The sequence below is a fragment of the Gossypium hirsutum genome, chromosome A04 (genome assembly GCF_007990345.1).
Source record: "Gossypium hirsutum isolate 1008001.06 chromosome A04, Gossypium_hirsutum_v2.1, whole genome shotgun sequence".
Lineage (NCBI taxonomy): Eukaryota > Viridiplantae > Streptophyta > Magnoliopsida > Malvales > Malvaceae > Gossypium > Gossypium hirsutum.
In genome coordinates, this window is record NC_053427.1 from 562,216 (window position 1) to 582,505 (window position 20,290).

Here is a 20,290-nt window from a genome sequence, read left to right on the forward strand (position 1 = left end):
GGTTAAACATTAAAGCATCCCCCCTAACACCAGGAGCTTTGCACGGGTGCACTTAGCAACTCTGTATGACGATATCTAACAGGAATTCTATTTTTCTTATTCTTTTGTCCGTTCCTCCATTTCGTCATTCCTAACATTGATGTTCGAACACTATAGTGTCTCATCCACAAGGCCCGGAGCTTCACACATCACAGGTGCACTCAGCAATCTTGTATGGTGGTATCTAACAGAAATTTTCATTCCCAAACCTAGCTTCATCTATCTCATCAATTAATTTCTCATCGTTATAATCATACAATACATGCATTTCACTCACATACTAGCATAGAGTACGCTATATTTTTAAACATGAAATCCTAAATATTTCACACACTTTACTACATTGGTGGATACTCATATAGCAAGAAATTTTTATGCAAGTTTATCATTTACAATCAACAGAGTTCATTCACCATCAGAGAACTTAGCACAAAATTAAGCCAGCTACTCAACATTCCCGAAAATGGGGTACTAAAACTCACTTGATGCTTCTTGACCTCCTCAACTTAGCTTTTTCAAATGTCAAACTTGTCATTCTCCTAGTAGCTAAGCATAACAACCAAGGTCATAAGTCAAACCCAACATTTTCAACTTAAAACTCATTTTTCCTGAAACATGTAGAACCCTTAAAAAGGTTTTTTGAAATTTCTTAACTTCATTATTTTGATCTTACGTATACAAAAGGACTAAGAACTTTACCAGCTTGTTAGGTTCTTTACTTTTTCTACTTTCATGATCACTGCTCCATGTAGAGCTTATCATAACTATCTCTTGTTTCGAGCAGCCAAAGATAAAGATAAAGAATAGAGGAAAATGAAATAAAATCGAGATGACACTACAGTAGAATAGACTTCTAGCGGCGCTTTCAGCGGCGTTGGGACGAAAAACGCTACAAAATTTACACATTAGTGGCATTTGTATAAAAACGCCGCTATAGGTCAGAGTTATAGTGGCGCTTGCAAAAAAAAACGCTGCAAAATATCAATATTAGCGGCGCTTATATAGAAAACACCGCAAAAAAGTGAGAATTAGCGGCATTTTCTTAAAAACACCGCAATAGGTGATGCATTAGCGGCGGTTGTCGAAAAATGCCCCAAATGTGTTGACCAAAACGGCGTCGTTTTGATGGTGAGCTGTTGAGGCATTAACGGCGTTTTACCAAAAACGCCATAAAAAATTCAAGCAATAGCAGCGTTTTTTGAAAATGCCACAATAGGTGACGTATTAGCGGCGGTTTTTTGAAAACGCCGTAGAAGTTTTGAGCAAAACAGTGCCGTACCTTAGTTAGCTATAGAGGAATTAGCGGCGTTTTTTTAAAAACACCGCAAAATGTGAATCAATAATGGCGTTTTTTTAGAAAACGCAGCAAATAAATTATGTTATTTTAAGGTTTAAGGTTATGAATTTTAGGTTAATTTAGAGTTTTAGGGTTTATGATATAATGTTTATTATTTTGGGTTATGGATTTATGTTTTAGAGTGTAAGTTTAGGGTTTACTGTGTTTTAGGTATTAGCTAGGGTCGAATTAATTTTAATGTTCATGGTTTTAGGGGTTATGTTATTAGGGATTAGAGGTTATGATTAATGATAAAAAAATTAGTTTATTTTAGGGTTTTGGTAAGCATTAAGATTCTATATTAATTACTTTTGTCCCTTGTTATATATATTAAGATTCTATATTTTAGGGTGTAAGTTTAGATTAATTTAGGGTTTAAGGAAAGGATACTATTAGCTAGAAACTGAAAACATTTGGATTTTACTGAGATTCATGCCATTTAATTTGTATATATATACCCATATTATTTAATATAAGAATATAAACATATATATGTGTTTTAATTTGTACTATACTAACATTGGTCACACGAATTCCCAAAAATATGTCTACGATTATGGTTTAAGGTTAATGATTTTTAGTTAATTATTCAATTTACTTTCGATTCAATAGGTTTGGAGTCGAAAGGACGTCAATGATGAAGTTAAATGGCTTTCCCAAGGTCCGAACAGAATAATAAAAAGATATAGTGCCTTCCTCATCAATGGATACAGATTTCATACAAAGTATCGTGAGAGAATGAGGAGAACTCAAAATTGTGGAGTTGTTGTTAATTCTTCAATTACAAGTTATGCTAGTGCTAGGGACAGTAATTCGGTTGAGGGTAATGTGGAGTATTACGGACTTCTTACCGACATTATTGAGTTGGATTACTATGGCAGATGGAAAGTTGTCTTATTTCGTTGTGATTGGACTGATGTTAATACTGCTCGAGGAATTAAAGAAGATCAATTTGGTTTTACAATGTTGAATTTCTCTCGCTTGATTCACACTAGACAACAATTGATAGACGAGCCATATGTATTTTCCTCTCAAGTGAAACAAGTTTTTTATTCGAAAGATCCAACTGATGAGGGTTGGTATGTTGTACTCCGGAACACCCCTAGAGACTTGTTTGAAATGGGTAATGGAAGTAGAGATGACATCGTCGAAAGATCAGAACCATTACCTTTTCCAGAACAAAACTTAGATGAAAATATCCCTAGTACTAATACACAACATCAATGGGTTCAACATGATGTGGATGAAGATATTTACGAATAATGATGTAGTAAGATTTTACAATTTTTTAATTATATGTAATATTATAATTTTAATCTTTGTCATGTTATATAATTTAACTATTTTATAAGTACTACTATTGTTGTAATTTGTTACTAAAACTTTAACTATTTTATGTGTATTGGAGGAAAAATGCGTAGAAAAAGATTACGAGATTTAAGTATTGTCCAGAATACTCCAAATTTGGAAGAAGGAAATAGTGAACAGAAGATAGTTGTTGGATCTTCGAATGTGCCGGAGACACTTGATGAGCCTGAAGAATTTCAAAGTAATGTTATGTTCATTTTACATGTGTTGACTTTTATTATTGAATTATTTGTCAATTTTAATATAATAATAGTATATCATTTTTCAGCTGAAAGTGGTGGGACGAGCAGAGTTCGAGGACGTACGCTACTTAGAGATTTATACGACTTAGATCCTGTCGAGCGTGTTAAAGTAAGTAGAAATACTCATGGTCAGCCTGTTGGATCTGAAGCTCGACTTTTAGCAGGCTATTTGGGCATTTTAGCACGAAATGCAAATATGTTGCCCATCAACTACGAATCATGGCATCACATGCCTGATAGCAACAAAAATCAGGCTCTCGCTAATATTAAGGTAACAAAATGTGAATGCAATTTATAATACTTTGGTTTAAGTTTCATTTATATTTACATTCTAAACTTATGTTTTTTTAGGAGAGATTTGCTTTAGAAGTCTCCGATGATTATATCAAGAAGGCATTAGGTAAAAGATAGAGAGACAATAAAAGCACTTTAAAGAAACAATATTTTAAGAAAGACATACGCCTCGAGGAAAAACTGAGAAATGTTCCGCCGGGAATGCTAAGGTATCAATGGGAAGATGCGGTTAGATTTTGGATTTCAACGTATTTCCAAACTCTTATATATAGCGTTTACTATATACGTAATAATAATTTTATTATGTAGGACTGTGAGCGAGTTGGAACAAGCAGCAGGCAAAAAAAAATTTCACGCACACGGTAGGGTCGAGAAGTTTTGCTTCTATAGCTGAGGCCGAGGTATTATGAATTTATTAATTCTTTCAAATATCAATAACTTTCTATTATTAAATAATATTCTTACTACTATATTGTAGGAAGTCAAATCCGGACAAAAAGTTGGACGCCTTCAGCTTTTTGAGATTACGCATAGGAAGAAAGATGGATCTCCTATGACATCCGAAGCTGGAGAAATTATGGTATATTTACTTAATAATATTTGATTTATTCTAAATATTTATAATCTTTAATTATAATTGTTTAATTCAATTCATCATTAGTAGTTTTAAATAATGTTATGTCATGTTGCATTCCTTTTTATTATATATTTCGTTTTTAACTTTTTAATTGATTTTTTAGGAGAAACTAAAGGAGAAGAAGGTGGAATATGAAGCGATTGCTTCGAGTGATAGTTCTGTTAATCTTGAGAACATTGATAACAGAATTATCACTGAAGTTTTGGGTCCTAAAAGGTACGGTCGGGTTCGATTTCAGGGATCTGGTGTTACCCCGACCCAATATTTTGGATCCAGCTCCCAACAATACATGCCTTCCGGAAGTCAAGCTCAAGCTGAAGTTCAGAGGTTAAGAGACCAGATAGCTCAGATGCAAGCGAACACGGTTGAGCAAATTGTCGAGGTTCAACGAAAATATGAAGAACTCCAGCAACAACTTAGAGCGGAGGCAGCAGAGAGGGAGGCAGCAGCTACAGCGAGAGAGGCAGAGGCACGAGTGATGGTAGCAGAACAGAGCAAAAAGTACGATGACCTCCAGCTACAGCTTCAGCAGATGATGCATATGTTTCAGCAATCGCAAAAGCTGCCATCTTAGACATTAGTTTTCTTATTGTAAGAATGTTTTTAAGTTTTGTCACGTTCAACATTATTGTAAAAATATTTTAAATTATACTTTATTTATTAATTACATCATTTATCTTTAGTTAAATTTGAAGTATCATTTAGAATTAATATTTTTGGTTGTATTTTTTATGCTAAATTTGCTGTTTTTGGCTGCATTTTATATTATATTTATTGTATTTGGTTGGATTTTAATGCAGGAAGAGCTGGATATTGGTGAAAAAAATATTGCAAATATGCCAAAATTAGCGGCGTTTGTAGAAAAAGCGCCGCTAAAAGCCTTGACTTTTAGCGGCGCTTTTTTCAATAAACGCCACAAATTTTTGTGGCGTTACCTATAGCGGCTTTTTTTGCGGCGTTTTAGAAAGCGCCGCTAAATGTCTATTTTCCTGTAGTGTGAATCCTTTCCTGGAAGTCACCTCTTAACTATTTATAACTTTTCTCGCACGATCTTCAACCGTATAAAATTCATTCTTTGACAATCATTGTGCCTCTTACTAAAGAACCAGTTGGTTTGAATTCAACCGAACTAGCATTGGATTTCAACCATGTCCAAATTAGTAACTAACTTTTTTCTGATTTTCCAGTAAAAATTGCCAACTTATAGCTTCTTTCAATTAAACTCTCAATTGTTCCTAATTTTTGGATTTAAAGGAAACTAGGTGTGACACACCCAATACTAACAGAGCGGTTGTGCCCCTAATTATAATTTAGAAAGGTTGTTGTCCACACCACAATCGACCCAAATAACTTTGACTATAACACCATTGTCACTCTCTAGCTCAACTTGTTTATACTCGTTCGCCCAAGCTAGCTAGAGGCCTTAATACAAGGCCCTTGCCTTCGATTTAAAAACTAACGCATTCCTTATATCCATCGCAAATCCAAGCTGCTAACCCCCATCTGAGCCCCGCATGACTCCTTCAATATACAAACGCCGATGCTTGTACAAGCGTTGTCCGTATTTACCTTGATCCAACCAACCGCAAGTGGCTACCATTAAATGACGTTAAAACCACCACTAACAACTTGGTCCCCGCTTTATCCCTTACATTAAACATCTCACCCACCCAAGGCTCAATGAAACTATCTCCGCACCGGTACTACTCACACTTGTAAAAACAAACACATTTCGGCTCTTCCATAGGCGCTAGCAAATAAGAGAACACAATGAGCTACTTACCATCAGACAACACAATGATAACCATATTCTACGAATTAGCGCAAAGCCATGGACCAAGTGAGTGTGCAAAAAAGGCATTATGTGAATGAAAAGGAAAAATAGAACACTAGGCCCTTCTCTTGAAAAAATAGTCTCGCACTACATGAACCGTGGATTCCACTATGCTTTTACTAGCTCATGATTGTAAAAGTTTATAATTAATAGGCAAAAAATTAGATCTTAATTGTAAATTATTTGAGTCTTAATTATATATCTAATCGGTCCCTTCACTAGCTTGTTGAAACTAAAAATGAATTGTATGTAGAACAAAATGAATAAAAATTAATAGAAATGATGAAATTAAAGAAATGAGTCAATTCACAAATGAATACGTTTTCTTGTTGAGTATAAAATAACTTGAGAATTGTATGTAGACCCAATTCCCCTCATTTTACATGTGAGGATTGTCATCCCTAGTGTTTTTATTTAGAGTGTACTGCCCTCCCGCCCCTAGTTGGATTAGAAAAATATTTTTTCATTAAATAAATATTATTTGTGTTATACTTATTCAACTAAGATTCTCTTATCTCTCCCTATAAATAAATGACACTAGTAGAGTTTTCACGCATAAGTTTTCATATATTGTTATTCTACCAAAAAAGTGGTGAAAATTTATTTTTTTAAAATAAATTTTATTTTTTTTAAGAATAATAATTTCTACCGATTTCTATTGAAAGAATTACTTTTCTACTGAAAATAGTAGGTTGCTTTTGGTCTTGCGTTTGGTTTTTATTGTTTGAGTCTACACTCAATGCAATTAGAGGTATGAGGATAGTGGACAAAACCATTCGATTGAAAGCTAGGAGCATTTCGAATCTGTTTCACACAAAACACATGTAATTTTCGGTAAAATGTTTATTACTATAAATATCATAAATCGGGTCGATTTTGAAAATTTTTAAACTTTTGTTGTAATAGTAAAGCGTTTTTATAACCAAAATTATCTAATCAACACTTCTTATATAATTCAACCGACATATTCACCAACCATATCCAAACCACCAATCGAGAGAGATACTCTTACAACGAAACGTGAAACGGAGACCATAGGAGAATTGTTAAGATACTAACCAAAAATAATCTAGGGGCCATCCGTTAACATTTTCAAATAGTCTTCATCCTAGAACTTAACCAAATAGAAATCATTTTCTAAATCCATCAATTCGATCAGTTGCCTAGGCTTCCAAAGCACATAGACTCTATTCTGAAGAGTTTTGATTACAATGCCTAGACCAAGTAATTTGGTGATGACTGCGAGTGCCATGTTCTCCTCTATAAGGCCATGCACCCTACTTGAAAAGGTAATGGAAGCCTTCCAACACTGGAACAGTGGGATTAGCTGGATTCACTCCCAGCAACGTCTCCTAAAAGGATGTCCGGTGACCAGTACCAGTACTAGTACCTGCACCCACAGCCACCTCTGCTTCATCCACCATTGGATCATCTGAACTCGAAGGGTCATCCTCCCGTCGATGATCTTTTTTGATTGCCTGACCAAGATGAGACTTGGACATAACAACGTCATCCGTCCCCGCTAACTTCCCAAAGAACTTGGTGACTTATTTTTTTCACCTGTATTATTGTTGTTATTATAAAAAAAAATGATGTTGATAATAATAATAATAATAATTTTTTAGAGTGTTTTTTTTTCTTTTTCTTCAATTTTTTGTGGGAAATTTTGCAGCTGAATTTTTTTAATTGTTATTAAAACGAGACATATAATTACAAACACAATACAAAAGTATAAAATGTACTTACAAGTACAAATGCGTGTCCGACCAACTAGAATAACATATAAAATCATTCCAGTACAAAAATAATCAAAAAAAACTCACACATAGTACGCGCACAAACACAAATGCGTATTTTTCAACATAACTAGAATTTGGGTCGTTACATCTTTGAGCTTAACCAAATAGAAGTCATTTTCTAAATCCATCAATTAAATCGATTGCTTAGGATTCCGATTAAACAAAACCATTATTTTGTTTCAATTTACCCCAAAATTCAGTATCATCTGGAAAATAATAAATATTAAAGTGAATAAATAATCCTAAATTGAAAATTAAATATTTTTATAAAAAATAATGAAGATCCTACCTTACTTTATTTACTTTTACTTTATACAAGAAATTAAAAATCCAAAATAATAAAATGAAGTGCTGCTTAGAAAATAAAAATTTCAAAAAAATTACTATCCAAAAAAATATCAAAATCTAAATAGCCAATGCGGCCCCAATAACCAAACCAAAGCTTAGAACGAACCCGACTTCGTATCCGGATCTTGAACCCGAATCATCATTAGCAGCCGGACCCGCTGCGCTCTCAGGGGACGAACCGATTGGAGTAGGACTCGATGGGCTACTGCTCGACGGGAAAATCCCGGGACTTTCCGCCGGCGTTTTTGAACTCGAAGGAATATCAGCCGAAACAGGTGGAGCCCCGGCCGGAGTCATTGATGGAGGTGAACTAGTTGGAGTCAATGAAGGCGGAGAACTTGAAGGAGTCGACGCCGGAGGAGAAGCAGTTGGGGGAGAAATCGATGGGCTAGAAGAAGAAGGCGGAGTCGCAGCCGGTGGTTGGATCTGTGGAGGAGGAGTAGTAGTCGGAGATTTTGCAGGCGACGATGATGTTGTTGGAGAACTCGCGGGAGGCGATGATGTTGTTGGAGAACTCGCAGGGGACGATGATGAAGGAGATTTGGAGGGAGGAGATGTGGTTGGAGTGGATTTAGGAGATGGAGAAGGTGAATTTTGGGCTTGAATTACATTTCCAAAAATCAAAACAAAGAGAACAAAAATGGAAAGCTCTTTGACTACACACATCTTTGATTTCCGTTAATGAGATGTTCTTTGAGATTGAAAGGTCAGTGGAGGAATTTATAGAACGGTTTGATCAAAGAAAATTTGACCGTTATAACAAAATTTAAAATTGATTTAAGAAATAGCCGTTATCACTTACCAGCCGTCAAATCTCAAATCCCAATTATTTTTCTGTTGACTGAGTTTTAATGATTAAATCTTTCTCAATTTATTTATTTTTAATTTCCCAAAACAATTTAAATTATTTTCTTTCAATTATTAAATTCCAACAAATTTGGTAAATTTTCAACTTCGTTTGTGAAGTTAAAATTTTTCAACGGTATACTAAATAATTAGTCTATCACGTTATAAATTTATAAAAAAAAATGATACATGCATCGTTCATATATTTAAGCACAATACTGTATCGTTAGTTTTAAAATTTTATAAATATCTTAATAAATATTATAATAAAAGGGTTCGTGATTGTTCGGACAATGAGCAAAGTCTCACTTGTATTTATATCGTATTTAAATTATTTTTTATATATAATTTTATCATGTCCATAATAAGTATTTTGGGCATTACCAAGGTCTTGAAGGTCTTGAAGGGGAGCTATATGGGCTTTACAATTTCAGTTTATATTAGCTGAAACTTGGCATTTAAACTACCTGAAGCATCTCTGCAGACTGCAAAACCTATTAATACTCTACTGTTTCCATTTTTAATACTGACATGTACCGGCATAGCACTAAATTTTTATATACCGCTCCAAATTTTATATACCTATTACGATAATATTTTTTATTATCTTAATTAGTAGTAGAAAGTTCAATCCTCGCATTAAGTTTAAAACAGCTTTAAAATTCATAACCAACATTTACCTATTAATTAGCCTATAGAATACAAATTTTAGTAAATACCTTACAAAAAACTATGTAAAATATGTTAATTAGTCAAGTTATTCTGTTTACCATACTAATTTTTAATAATAAAAATAAATAAAATTTTAATAAAAAATTAATTTTCTTATTAGTGTAATGAACAAAAATTAATTTACTCATTTTTTAAGTAAAAAAAACAAAATACAATTTAAATTCTAATAAAAAACCCCATGATGCTTATAAATATTTTAAAACATTTTTCATACATATAAATTTTAATTTATAATCGTTTAACAAAATATTGTATAATAAATCAATATTACCTCAATTAAAATTATTAATTAAATTCTAATGATTATAATTTATTAATTTAAAAAAAATCAAAATAGTGTACCATCCAATATAAGCAAGTATTGGCCAAATCAGCACCCAACATTTTGCCCAACCACAACCATGTAAAAACTAGCTTCTCGAGACTAGAAGAGAATATATGGAAAAAGAAATTAAGAAAAAACCACATGCAGCTGTGTTCTATAACTCAAAAGTACTTGGTTTTTCAGATAGTAAAGTTCCTACAGATTATGTTAATGGTTTGTACATATCCTGCAACACAGATGGGTGCAACTGCAGTTTCCCCCTCTAGTATTTTTCATAAATGCTAATTAGCTCATCGGAAAAAGCAACAATAGTTTACAACCAAACCCTTCTAAATAACAACTAAAAAGTACATATTGGCACAAGACATGAATACCTACATTTCCTTTTTGTCATTTTTGCATGTAGTTATTGTCCATCTTGTAGGGTCAGGCTTGAACCTCTTGACCAGCAGATTGGGTTTCGTCTTTCTCGGCATCTCCTTCGTCGTCTTCGTCATCGGCTTCATCAGCTAGTTTGGTAAGTTCTTCCTGGATCATGAGCTTGATTGATGACTTCCTCGGGGTGAGGTCAGTATTGAAATGTTGCGCTGAAAGGAAGTCAATTCTCCATTAGAACATTGCATATCAGAAAAGTTTACATCCTAGAAAAGTACATAATTAGCCATTGAAATAGATGGCTTTCTTGGTCGGTTTTCATGATTCACCGTTCAGCACTAACTGAGTTAATCCCAAAACCATCAAAGTTTACAATGAAATTTAGAAGGCAAACCATTACTGAGACTTCTTATCGGACAAAGTACGAAATTAACCATTGAAAACTATGGCTTTCATTGTCAATTTTCATAATTAAACACTTGTGCCCCAAAAGTGTTTATTATATAACACTGTTAAAAGAGCCCAGTAAAAAGGGAAAGATGCATACCAAGAAGCTTCAGAATGTCAGTGAATGTAGCCTGCAGAATAAAGTAATACAATTTAGTTAGAAAGTACATCGAAATAAATATTAATGATGAAATGAAAACACGAGTGAGATTAAGAAATGAATCTAGATAAAAACTTAAAAATACTCAAAAATGTTTGGATTCACGATGACAAAATTAGACTAAATGGTAACAAGAATTAAGGACTGTGTTTCAGAAAATAGAGTATAAAAAAGAAATTCTGTTGTCAATAAACATTCCAAAGAGCCCATTTTCGCACTGGCATGTTTAAGCAGAATGTTTGGATTCATGATGACAAAATTAGACTAAATAGTAACAATCCTCGAAGTTTATACTAACTTTCCAATCAATGAATGTGAACAATATTACAATTGTTATCAATGGCATCCTAATTAGCACTGAAACACGTCCTCACAACCAATATAGTCTTAGCAGTCGGACCAGACCAAAAATGCTGTGAAGAAAAGTCCAGTAAAGGCTGCAGTCATTATATTAGTATACAGATCTTACCGTATTGAAGTCCACTTCCTTAAGAATTTTACAAATTGTATCCCTTAGTTCATGATCACTTGGCTTCAGTTTTTGCTCTTTAGCTTTGTCCTTCCCCTTTCCAGCCCTCTTGCCTTAAAAAATAAAGGAAAAGATAGCACCATAGGCAATCAGAAGCAAAAGCCAATCTTACAAATTGGGCCACCATAAGAAACAATTATTCAGTTTCCTTGAAAAAAAGTACAGACAAAAAAAAGAAAGGAGATTACTATCTTACTGGTTTTCTCCTTGGACGCAGATGTACTCGGTGTAGAGGACTTTTCCTTAGTGACCTTCTCTGGTTTCTTCCTCGAAGACACCTTTGGACTTTTGTCACTATCATCATCTGCCTTTGAACTTTTAGATGCTGATGTTTTTGGGGTTCTTTTCTGGGAAGTAGACTTTTTGGGAATCGACACTTTCTTCGTTTTAGCTTTTCCAGCAGATTCCTTCTTTCCAGATGATACTTTTCTACTCTTTTTCTTCTTTCCCACATCTTCTTCAGATTCATCTTCAGTTTCATTTTTCTCCTCACTTTCAGAATCCTCAGGCATCTCGTCCTCAGATTTTTCTGCAACTCCATTTTCATTTTTCTCTTCTTCATTCTGTTCCTCTTCCTTCTCTTCTTCTTCCTTTTCTTCTTCTTCCTCCTCTTCTTCTTCTTCAGACTCATCCTCCGAATCAGGCATACTCTTTTTCCTAGATTTTGGAATATCCTCACTCTTTCTTCGACTCTGCATAATACATAGAACAAATGGGAAAAAATTCTAAGAAAATAACTAAGAAGATTAATGTAAAAAGAAGTAAAACCATATGACCCCTAAATCCCTGACCAAAACCATAATACAAAATATTCATATAGAAGTTATTCACATAGGAGACCTAACTGAATGGTATGCTACAATTTCCCTAAACACGGTACAGGTGACTGTCCTAACGAAAAGTTCCAAAGGTTAATCAAGTATCATATTTCTGATGTCAACAAGGAAAAATTAATACCTTTGTTGATCGTTTAGCTGTGGTCCCAGACTTCGTAGCCCTTTTGCGCTTTTTACCCTTACTTGACTGGATAAAAAATAAACGCTATAGGTTAGAAAAAAGCAAGTAAAAATGGAACTTAGGCAAAAGAAGCAGACAAAAATTAGGTAACCTTTTCTTGTTCAGCAAGTAGAACAGTGGTTGTAGCATGAGGAGCCATCAAAAAGTCCATCAGCTTTATAATGATATCTTCCTGCATGTCCATTTTCGGCTTATTAACACCCATTAATGAAATTCAGTTTCTTTATTATCAAAATTAGCATTCCATTCAGGATTGCGGAAGTGGGATTATTAACAAGTTCTCACATAAATGACACTCAACTTGGGCAATGATACTGATTTTTATACTACTAAGTACTAACTACACCACCAGAACCATAGTTTTCAAGAACTCCAGAATTTACCCTTACCCGTCTAGTGAATCACAATCTTATTAAATTATAACTGCTGCATTCCTAGATAAAACTAGTCATATAAATGAGGGTTTCTCAGCTGAAAATAACAAAAAATAAGCTTTCTAAAAAGAAAAGTAAAGGAAAAAGAATACCCATAGTTCTGTAACTTTACATACATGCTTATGTACATTGTTTGGCTACTCACCACTTTACTGCGTAGTGGGTACAAGGTGAGAAAAAGAACCCAAACAAGTCTATCTTAGTAGGGTTCCTATTAATCAATTTGCATGAATGTTGAATAACCAACCACCAGGAAAGTGCTTTTAACTAATCAAACAAACATACTAGCCACCATTTTCTTGAAATATAGGAAGAACTAAAGCACAAATTACAGCAGTACGACAAACCTTCCTTGTAGTAGCCTTTATAACTGGTATGTCAAGGACGTCACAAAACTCCAATAACTTCTCTTTATTGTACTTGTCAAGCTTCTCTTTTACTTTACCTTTTTGCTTTTCCTGCAATTATCACAACATTTGAATGAAATAAGCACAAGAAACACCTACTATAGTGCACTAATATCAACCATATAGGAAACTTAAACTAATAGAACAACTACAAATGTCCTAAAAGTTTTGGAATCCAAAAGTCCAATTACTGAAGGATATTGGTTATATGCAACAGAAATACAGCTTCATGATTTTATAATCGTCTTACCTCATTATCATGCCACACAAAACCAGAAAATCGGGAAATATTACTCTTAATCTGCGTAGCCTGCAATAGCAAGGAACGTGAGTAAAATAAGCAAATTATTACTGCAGCAATCCACACCATCCAAGAATTATTTCTTTTCAAAGACTCGTGCCTGGACTCTGTTTATGTGTATTTGCAAGCCAATAAGCCCTTATCATCAAAGCAAGAGGATGAAACAACATATTTGGCATGCTAGATAGAAACATATAAAATATTCAAAAGGAATCATATTACCTTCCCTCTCCTTCCATAGAGAACATTATGAAGAAGTTTGAAAGTGTCATCAGTCTTCCGTCTAGACAACTTGAATGCCACTGCAAAAAATGACATATGAGATGCCATTTCACTCAATTCATGGTTCTGGACTAATATCAAATACTAGAACATATTTAATTTTAAAGGAAAAGGAATTCAAATACACATTAAAGGAACTTAGTAGAAATATGGAAAGGAGACAAGTGAAGTTAAACTAAAGATGCAGCATCCTCAGATGTTTTCTTAACAATGCAAACGGTATGAAATCAATGATGAACAACATTATTAAAAATGCACTGTTAAGATTTACAAACATAACACCAAACAAAGCCATTGTAGGATATTGTCTATAACAACACAAAAATTTGAGTGATATAAAAAGTACTAAGGAACACACCATTAGGAATATCTTTAAGTGGAGTACCCTTGCCCTGCAATTGCCAAAGTAACCAATTAATTTCTAATGCACCTTCAAAATAGAGATCTAAACATCTAACTTGTCAAAACATATATATATAACCAATAAAGAGAGGGAAAAAAAAAACCTTTTCGATTTGGAATTCCCTAGAAGAATCTTTTTCAATAGAAGCAACAAGTCTTTCAACAGATTTCCGCTCACGCACAGGTCGATCAGTGAGAGGAGTTCTTTGCTCTGGCTCCTTCTTCTCCTCCAACTTTTTTGTCTTCCCCTTAACTTTCTCCTCAGTTTTTTTACCTTTCCCATGCTTCTTTGAACCTTTTTCCTCCTCGCTTTCTTCAGCCTTCTCTTCTTGCTCCTCTTCATCATCCCCATCCTTCTCTTCATCATCTCCATCCTTTTCTTCATGCTCCTCCTCATCTTCTTCTTCTTTCGACTCTTCTTCAGCCTTCTCTTCCTGCTCTTCTTCATCTTCTTCTTTCATCTCATCCACTTTCTCCTCCTCCTCATCTTTGTTTTCATCATCCGCAACTTTCTTAACATCTTCTTTTGCGTTGGTTTCTTCTTCCATTGCTTCCATTTTAGGTTCCTCCTTTTCTTCTTTTTCCGTCTCTTTGCTTTCTGTGCCATCCTCGGCCGGTTGGTCTTCATCCATCTTCTCAGTCTCAGCTTTCTCATCATTTTTCTTATCTTCTTCCATTTCCTTTACCCCATTATCTTCTTCCTCTTTTTTCTCTGCTACAACTTCACTGGATTTTTCTGGAAGAGAAGTCCCGTTAGCCACTGGGTCAGGGACTTTGGTCTTTGTTCCTTCTTCACCCATAATCAAACCAATTCAAAATAAATGCTTCAAACAGCAACGCTTGTTTCTCTTGCCCTCCGAATCTGTAGGATAGGATAACAAAAAAGATGAAGAAACAAAAAAATAAAGGTATAGTAATAAAAATGACAAATAAAACGATTAATTACACTCAAGACAAAAGAACCATTAAACAGACACTTCAACACTCAGAAACAAGCACCATAACCCCACTAAAGACACCGCCATTGAAAAATTTCCATGACAACTGAAGTAGTAGTCCATACATTACGAAACAATAGGCTCATTAAAAGCTTCCAAAATTCACGGCCATATTAGTTTTGCAGGCGAATTTTCCCTCGCAATCTTTTCACATAACAAAACAAAATTTCTGTTCTGCACAGAATAAAGTTCTTCTAAGTCTTTCATGAAATACAATGAGCAAAAAGCTGTAACCAACAAAAAAATGTTACTCTCCATATAAGGAGGAAAAACAAACTATAAGAAACATTCAACTTAATGTAAGAAAAAAATATCCTCTAACTGAAAAGCCTCATACTCCAAAAGAAAAGTACAGCATTCCAGACTTGAATTGCATTACTAGAGATCCAGATGAGTTTGACATGTTGAAAAGCAAAGAAAAACCCAAACTTGACCCACAAGAAGTAAGAATCCAAAATTCATAACAAAGTCACCTTGTTGGTTCCTAAGGGTAAAAATAAGGGGGAAATTTTAAATCTCACAAGTTTTTTTCCCTTTCGTCTCTCTACCCAATATAAATCCTAAATCACAGTTTAACAAAGCAAAAACCAGAGTCTATTAAAGCTTAATTAAATAGATTTTCAATTTAGACAAAGAAAAAAAACCCAAATCTAAAAATTGAAAACTCGTCAATTCTCAAATTTTAAAGCAACCAAACTAACACCGAAGATTTTCCCACAAAACAGTTAGTAAAAGAACCCAAATTTTTGCAATTTTCAAAAACGTTGAAATCTAAAACCCTAACTTTTTAGCACACCCAAAAAAAGCAAACAAAATTCCAAAGAAAATAAAACCAAATATAAGCTGAAAATCGAAAAAAAATAAAAGCAGAAAACTTACAGCGAGTTACGGACTGTTTATAATCATTCAAAAGCTCGACAGAGAGCAGAGAGTGTTTTAAAGTGAGAAAATTTTTTTAATTAAATTTTTTGTTTTTGTTTTTTGGGGGAAACAAATTTTAAGCTTTCAATTTTTTCAAAGTGCGGACTTGAAACCCGGATTTTAAATGCAGTTAAGTGACACGTCGGACGGGATCTTGTCAGAAAATGGGCGAAACTCGAGATGGGAGGTAATGGACGGCTGTGATCTTCTTCATGCTACGTAATGTAAATCCAAGGGTTGAGATTTTGTTTTGGAGGCATCTTGGAAGTTGCGGGCCCCACATTTTGGGGTTTGCTGGTGGGCCCCTATTTTGTGAGGTAAATTGTGGGCTGATAGTGGGAGCGGTTTTTCCTATTTTTATTTTATTCAAAGTAATTATTAGTTTTTAAAAACTTAATTTTTGAATACAAAGGTATAATGCTGAAATTAGTCCTTAATGTTTATAATTCTTTTCAATTTTGTTCTTTTTTGAGTTAAATTTGATCGTCTATCTTTTAAAAAGCGTCGAATTTAACCATAAGGTTTCAAAAAGAGTCAAATTATTGTTTTTAACGAAAATATTTACTGAATATTAATTTTTTAACACAGTAGCCCGCATGACAATCTATATGTACTTCATATTGATTTTTTTGAATTTTTATATTTTTTAAATTTTAAATTTTTGAATTTTTTTTGTAACTTTTAAATTATATTATTGGTGTGTGATATATAAGACAAATAGTGTTATGTCAACATAAAGTATAAGTGGATTGTCATATTGGTTGCCATATTTGGCCCTTCAACTTTACAAAAATGTCAATTTAGCCTTTAATTTAATTTTTCGCCTTTTTAACCCTTAAAATTATATTTTTTTGTCAAATCAACCAAAATAAATGGAAAAATTAACGTTTTTATTAACTTTGCTGACATTGCATACACATAGATGACACATTAGCATTTAAATAATTTTTCAAATTTTTAAAAATCAAAAAATTGATACAAGCTATTTTTAAAAATTAATAACCATTTAAATTATTTTAAAAATTATATTAACTATACAAATTATTTTTTTAATATTTTAAAATTAAAAAGATTAATTAAATGCAAACATGACATCTACGTGGGTTAATATCTACCAATAACTATTTTCCATTCCCAAAAATGTTAATTAATTAAATTAATTATTTCAATTAAATTATTTTCTCAACGTAATTCTAATTTTGTTAAAGTCATGACAACTCTACCGTATTGGAATCCGTGAGGAAATTAATTTAATTGTCTTATTCAACAAATCTACAATGACTAATTAATTTAATTCTCATTTCTAACTTCAAAGTTCAATTATTTAATTACAACCGGTTAAATAATAATTTGAAGAAATTAATTTAATTTATAAGTCATTTTTTATACTTAGCGAGAAAACACATCCATTGCAAATAATAGTATGTGCGATCCATTTCTTTTAGTTGTCGTTTTCATTCATTCGATATTATTTGTTTTATATGCAATTCGTTTCAAGTCATCTTGAGCTAGTCGAGGGGCAATTGGAAATATATAATTAGAGCTCAAATAATTTGAAATTTAGTTTCGGCTCTTCGTCTATTAATAAAATATTATTTAATCATGTAATCATTCCACTATGGTATCACAATTGAATTCTTCCTTATTATATACCATTATGAAACTAACTCTAAAAGTGCTCGTCCAATAACCTCATAAGTGTGTTACTCTCATAAGATATATTTAATCTCTTTGGGATAAAATCTATTATCTCGATATAATCTTACTTTATCTCATAGTATCTATTGTGAAATTATAAGAAGAAAACTCTAAAGAGAAACATCTTATTCAAAGACTTGCTTAATACATGCAGGTTGCACGTATTTATACATGCATGAGAGCTGAAGCTGACAGACGTTACAGCAACCTTTCTAACTGCTATCATCTTTAACTGCTAACAGACTAACTGCTAACAGACTTACAACGGTACAACGGTTTTGACTATATTACAACTGCTTTGACTATATTAACTCTAACATTCCCTTAACATTTCTTTGGACTTTTGATCACTAATTTCACTTACTGACAGCACTTGAAGAGCACGTCGAAAAGAGACAAACAGTTTAGGAGGTATTGGTTTAGTGAGACCATCAGCAATCTGTTGAGCAGATGGAACAAAATTCACTTGCAACATTCCAGCATGAACTTTTTCTCGAACAAAATGATGATCTATTTCCACATGCTTCATCCTAGCATGATGTGTGGGATTTTCAGTAATTGAAACTGCAGAAGAATTATCACACCATACAATTGGCAGCTTAGTCAAAGAAATCTGGACTTCATCCAGTAGTTGTTTGATCCATAGTAACTCAGATACGCAATTGGCAAGGCTACGGTATTCTGCTTCAGCAGATGACCTGGATACCACAGGCTGTTTCTTTGAGCACCAGGTAATTGGATTTGATCCTAAGTACACCACATACCCCGACGTAGACCGTCGATCTTCAATTGTCAGCATCTGAATAACACACCAGTTCCAACGATCCTGCTTCAAAATACAAACCATGATCCATAGTGCCAGCCAAGTACCGTAAGACCCGTTTTACAGCTTTCCAATGAGTGACAGTAGGAGAGCTCATGTACTGACTCAGTTTGTTCACACAAAATGATAAATCTGGTCTAGTAATGCAGACATATTGAAGCATGCCCACTGTACTACGATACAAATGCTCATCTGTAAAGGGAGAGCTTCCATCTGAAACCGCCAACTTAGGAGTGACGACCATGGGCGTTGGTGTAGAGGCTGCACCAAGCATGCCAGTCTTGAGTAGCAGTTCAGTAATGTACTTCTTCTGACTGAGTAACATTCCTTGGGACGTATGTTGAACATCAATTCCCAAAAAATAACTAAGATTTCCTATATCCTTAAGGGCAAACTTATCATGTAAACGACGAACCATTGCATCTATATCTTGACTACTGCTACCAGTGATCACGATGTCATCTACATACACCATTAGTAGCATGTAATTCTCAGTAGACACCCGAATGAACAAAGATGAATCTGCTTGTGATGCATGGAAGCCAAGCTCAGTGACAAGGTACTGTTTGAGCGTTTGAAACCATGCTCGAGGAGCTTGACGCAAGCCATAAAGTGCCTTATTTAACTTACACACAAGTGACTGACCAGAGGCATTCAGAACTTCAAAACCAGGTGGTTGCTCCATATATATTTCCTCAGTAAGCTCGCCATTGAGAAAAGCATTGTTGATATCAACTTGACGCACAACCCACCCCTGCATAACTGCTAATGCAAGAATGGTCCGAATGGTAGAAGCTCGAACAACAGGACTAAAGGTATCATGAAAATCAAACCCTGCATGCTGAGAAAAACCTTTTGCAACTAATCTTGCTTTGTACCTGTCAATAGAACCATCAGCCTTCTTTTTAATTTTAAACAACCACTTACACCCGATTGCCCGTCTATTCTCAGGAAGGGAGCAGAGAGTCCATGTATTATTACGACTCAAGGCTTGTAACTCACTGTGTACTGCCGTTTGCCAGCATTCAAACTTCATTGCAGCATGTATGTCAGAAGGAACATCACTTGAAGAAGTAGACACCTCGCTCAGATAAGCTTTTGGTTTGAAAATGCCAACTTTACTCCTTGTGATCGTGGAATGAGTATTTGTTGGGACAGAATGAGTGGTTTGTATTGGAATAGGTGGTGAGGCTGAAGGTGATATGGATGGAGTGGACGGTAATTGGACTAACGTGGAAGAAGAAGGTTGTGTTGGTATATGTGATAAAGCCGTAGGTAATATGGGTGAGGTGGATGGTGAGTGAGCTAATGTTGAATAAGTGGGCTGTGAAATAGGCATTGTAGTTGTTGGAGTAGATGAGACAGGTGTTGAAGAAATATTAGTAGAAATGATATTAGGTGAGGTGTTATGATGAGCTACAGGACTAGGCTTTATGACAAACAATTTTGAATTTATTTGTGAAGTGTTAGATATGGACGGCTTGACTATTGAGGTATGAGTTTTATAGGGAAAAATAGCTTCATTAAATGTAACATGACGGCTAATGTAAATTTTGCCTGTAGGGTCTCTACATTTGTAACATTTGTGCAAGGGAGAATAGCCAAGAAAAACACAGGGAGTGGATCGAAATTGTAATTTTGTTTTGTTGAAAGGTCTCAGATTAGGAAAGCATAGACAACCAAACGTTCGAAGGAA

At 34.2% G+C, this 20,290-nt stretch overlaps 2 protein-coding genes across 4 annotated transcripts; both read right to left on the bottom strand.

The window, feature by feature from the left end:
• Positions 1–7,492: 7,492 nt before the first annotated feature.
• On the bottom strand, positions 7,493–8,621 carry LOC107931085 (classical arabinogalactan protein 5). Its single transcript, XM_016862874.2, has one exon. The coding sequence runs from the start codon at positions 8,561–8,563 to the stop codon at positions 7,955–7,957; it is 609 nt and encodes a 202-aa protein (XP_016718363.2). The 5' UTR covers positions 8,564–8,621; the 3' UTR covers positions 7,493–7,954.
• A 1,305-nt stretch (positions 8,622–9,926) lies between these two features.
• Positions 9,927–16,170, bottom strand: LOC107931147 (protein DEK). Of its 3 annotated transcripts, none has more exons than XM_016862927.2 (13): positions 16,032–16,163; positions 15,218–15,326; positions 14,259–15,016; positions 14,111–14,144; positions 13,693–13,772; positions 13,420–13,479; positions 13,110–13,220; positions 12,420–12,500; positions 12,269–12,334; positions 11,508–12,003; positions 11,252–11,364; positions 10,723–10,753; positions 9,927–10,387 (listed from the first exon to the last, which is right to left on the bottom strand). In XM_016862927.2, the coding sequence occupies exons 3-13, from the start codon at positions 14,952–14,954 to the stop codon at positions 10,227–10,229; spliced, it is 1,929 nt and encodes a 642-aa protein (XP_016718416.1). In that variant the 5' UTR covers positions 14,955–15,016; positions 15,218–15,326; positions 16,032–16,163; the 3' UTR covers positions 9,927–10,226. The 3 variants fall into 3 exon arrangements, with proteins under 3 accessions (XP_016718416.1, XP_040966599.1, XP_016718415.1); XM_041110665.1 differs by lacking the exon at positions 16,032–16,163 and adding an exon at positions 15,490–16,006; XM_016862926.2 differs by lacking the exon at positions 15,218–15,326 and having other exon boundaries at positions 16,032–16,170.
• Between the last annotated feature and the right edge of the window lie 4,120 nt (positions 16,171–20,290).

Excerpts from the sequence above, each read along its gene's own strand:
- LOC107931085 (XM_016862874.2), bottom strand. The coding sequence starts at position 8,563 with ATGTGTGTAGTCAAAGAGCTTTCCATTTTTGTTCTCTTTGTTTTGATT.
- LOC107931147 (XM_016862926.2), bottom strand. The coding sequence starts at position 14,954 with ATGGGTGAAGAAGGAACAAAGACCAAAGTCCCTGACCCAGTGGCTAAC. Across the intron at positions 13,773-14,110 it reads ACTTAAAGATATTCCTAATG|TGGCATTCAAGTTGTCTAGA; the intron begins GTGTGTTCCTTA and ends CATTTTTTGCAG. Across the intron at positions 13,480-13,692 it reads TCTATGGAAGGAGAGGGAAG|GCTACGCAGATTAAGAGTAA; the intron begins GTAATATGATTC and ends TTGCTATTGCAG.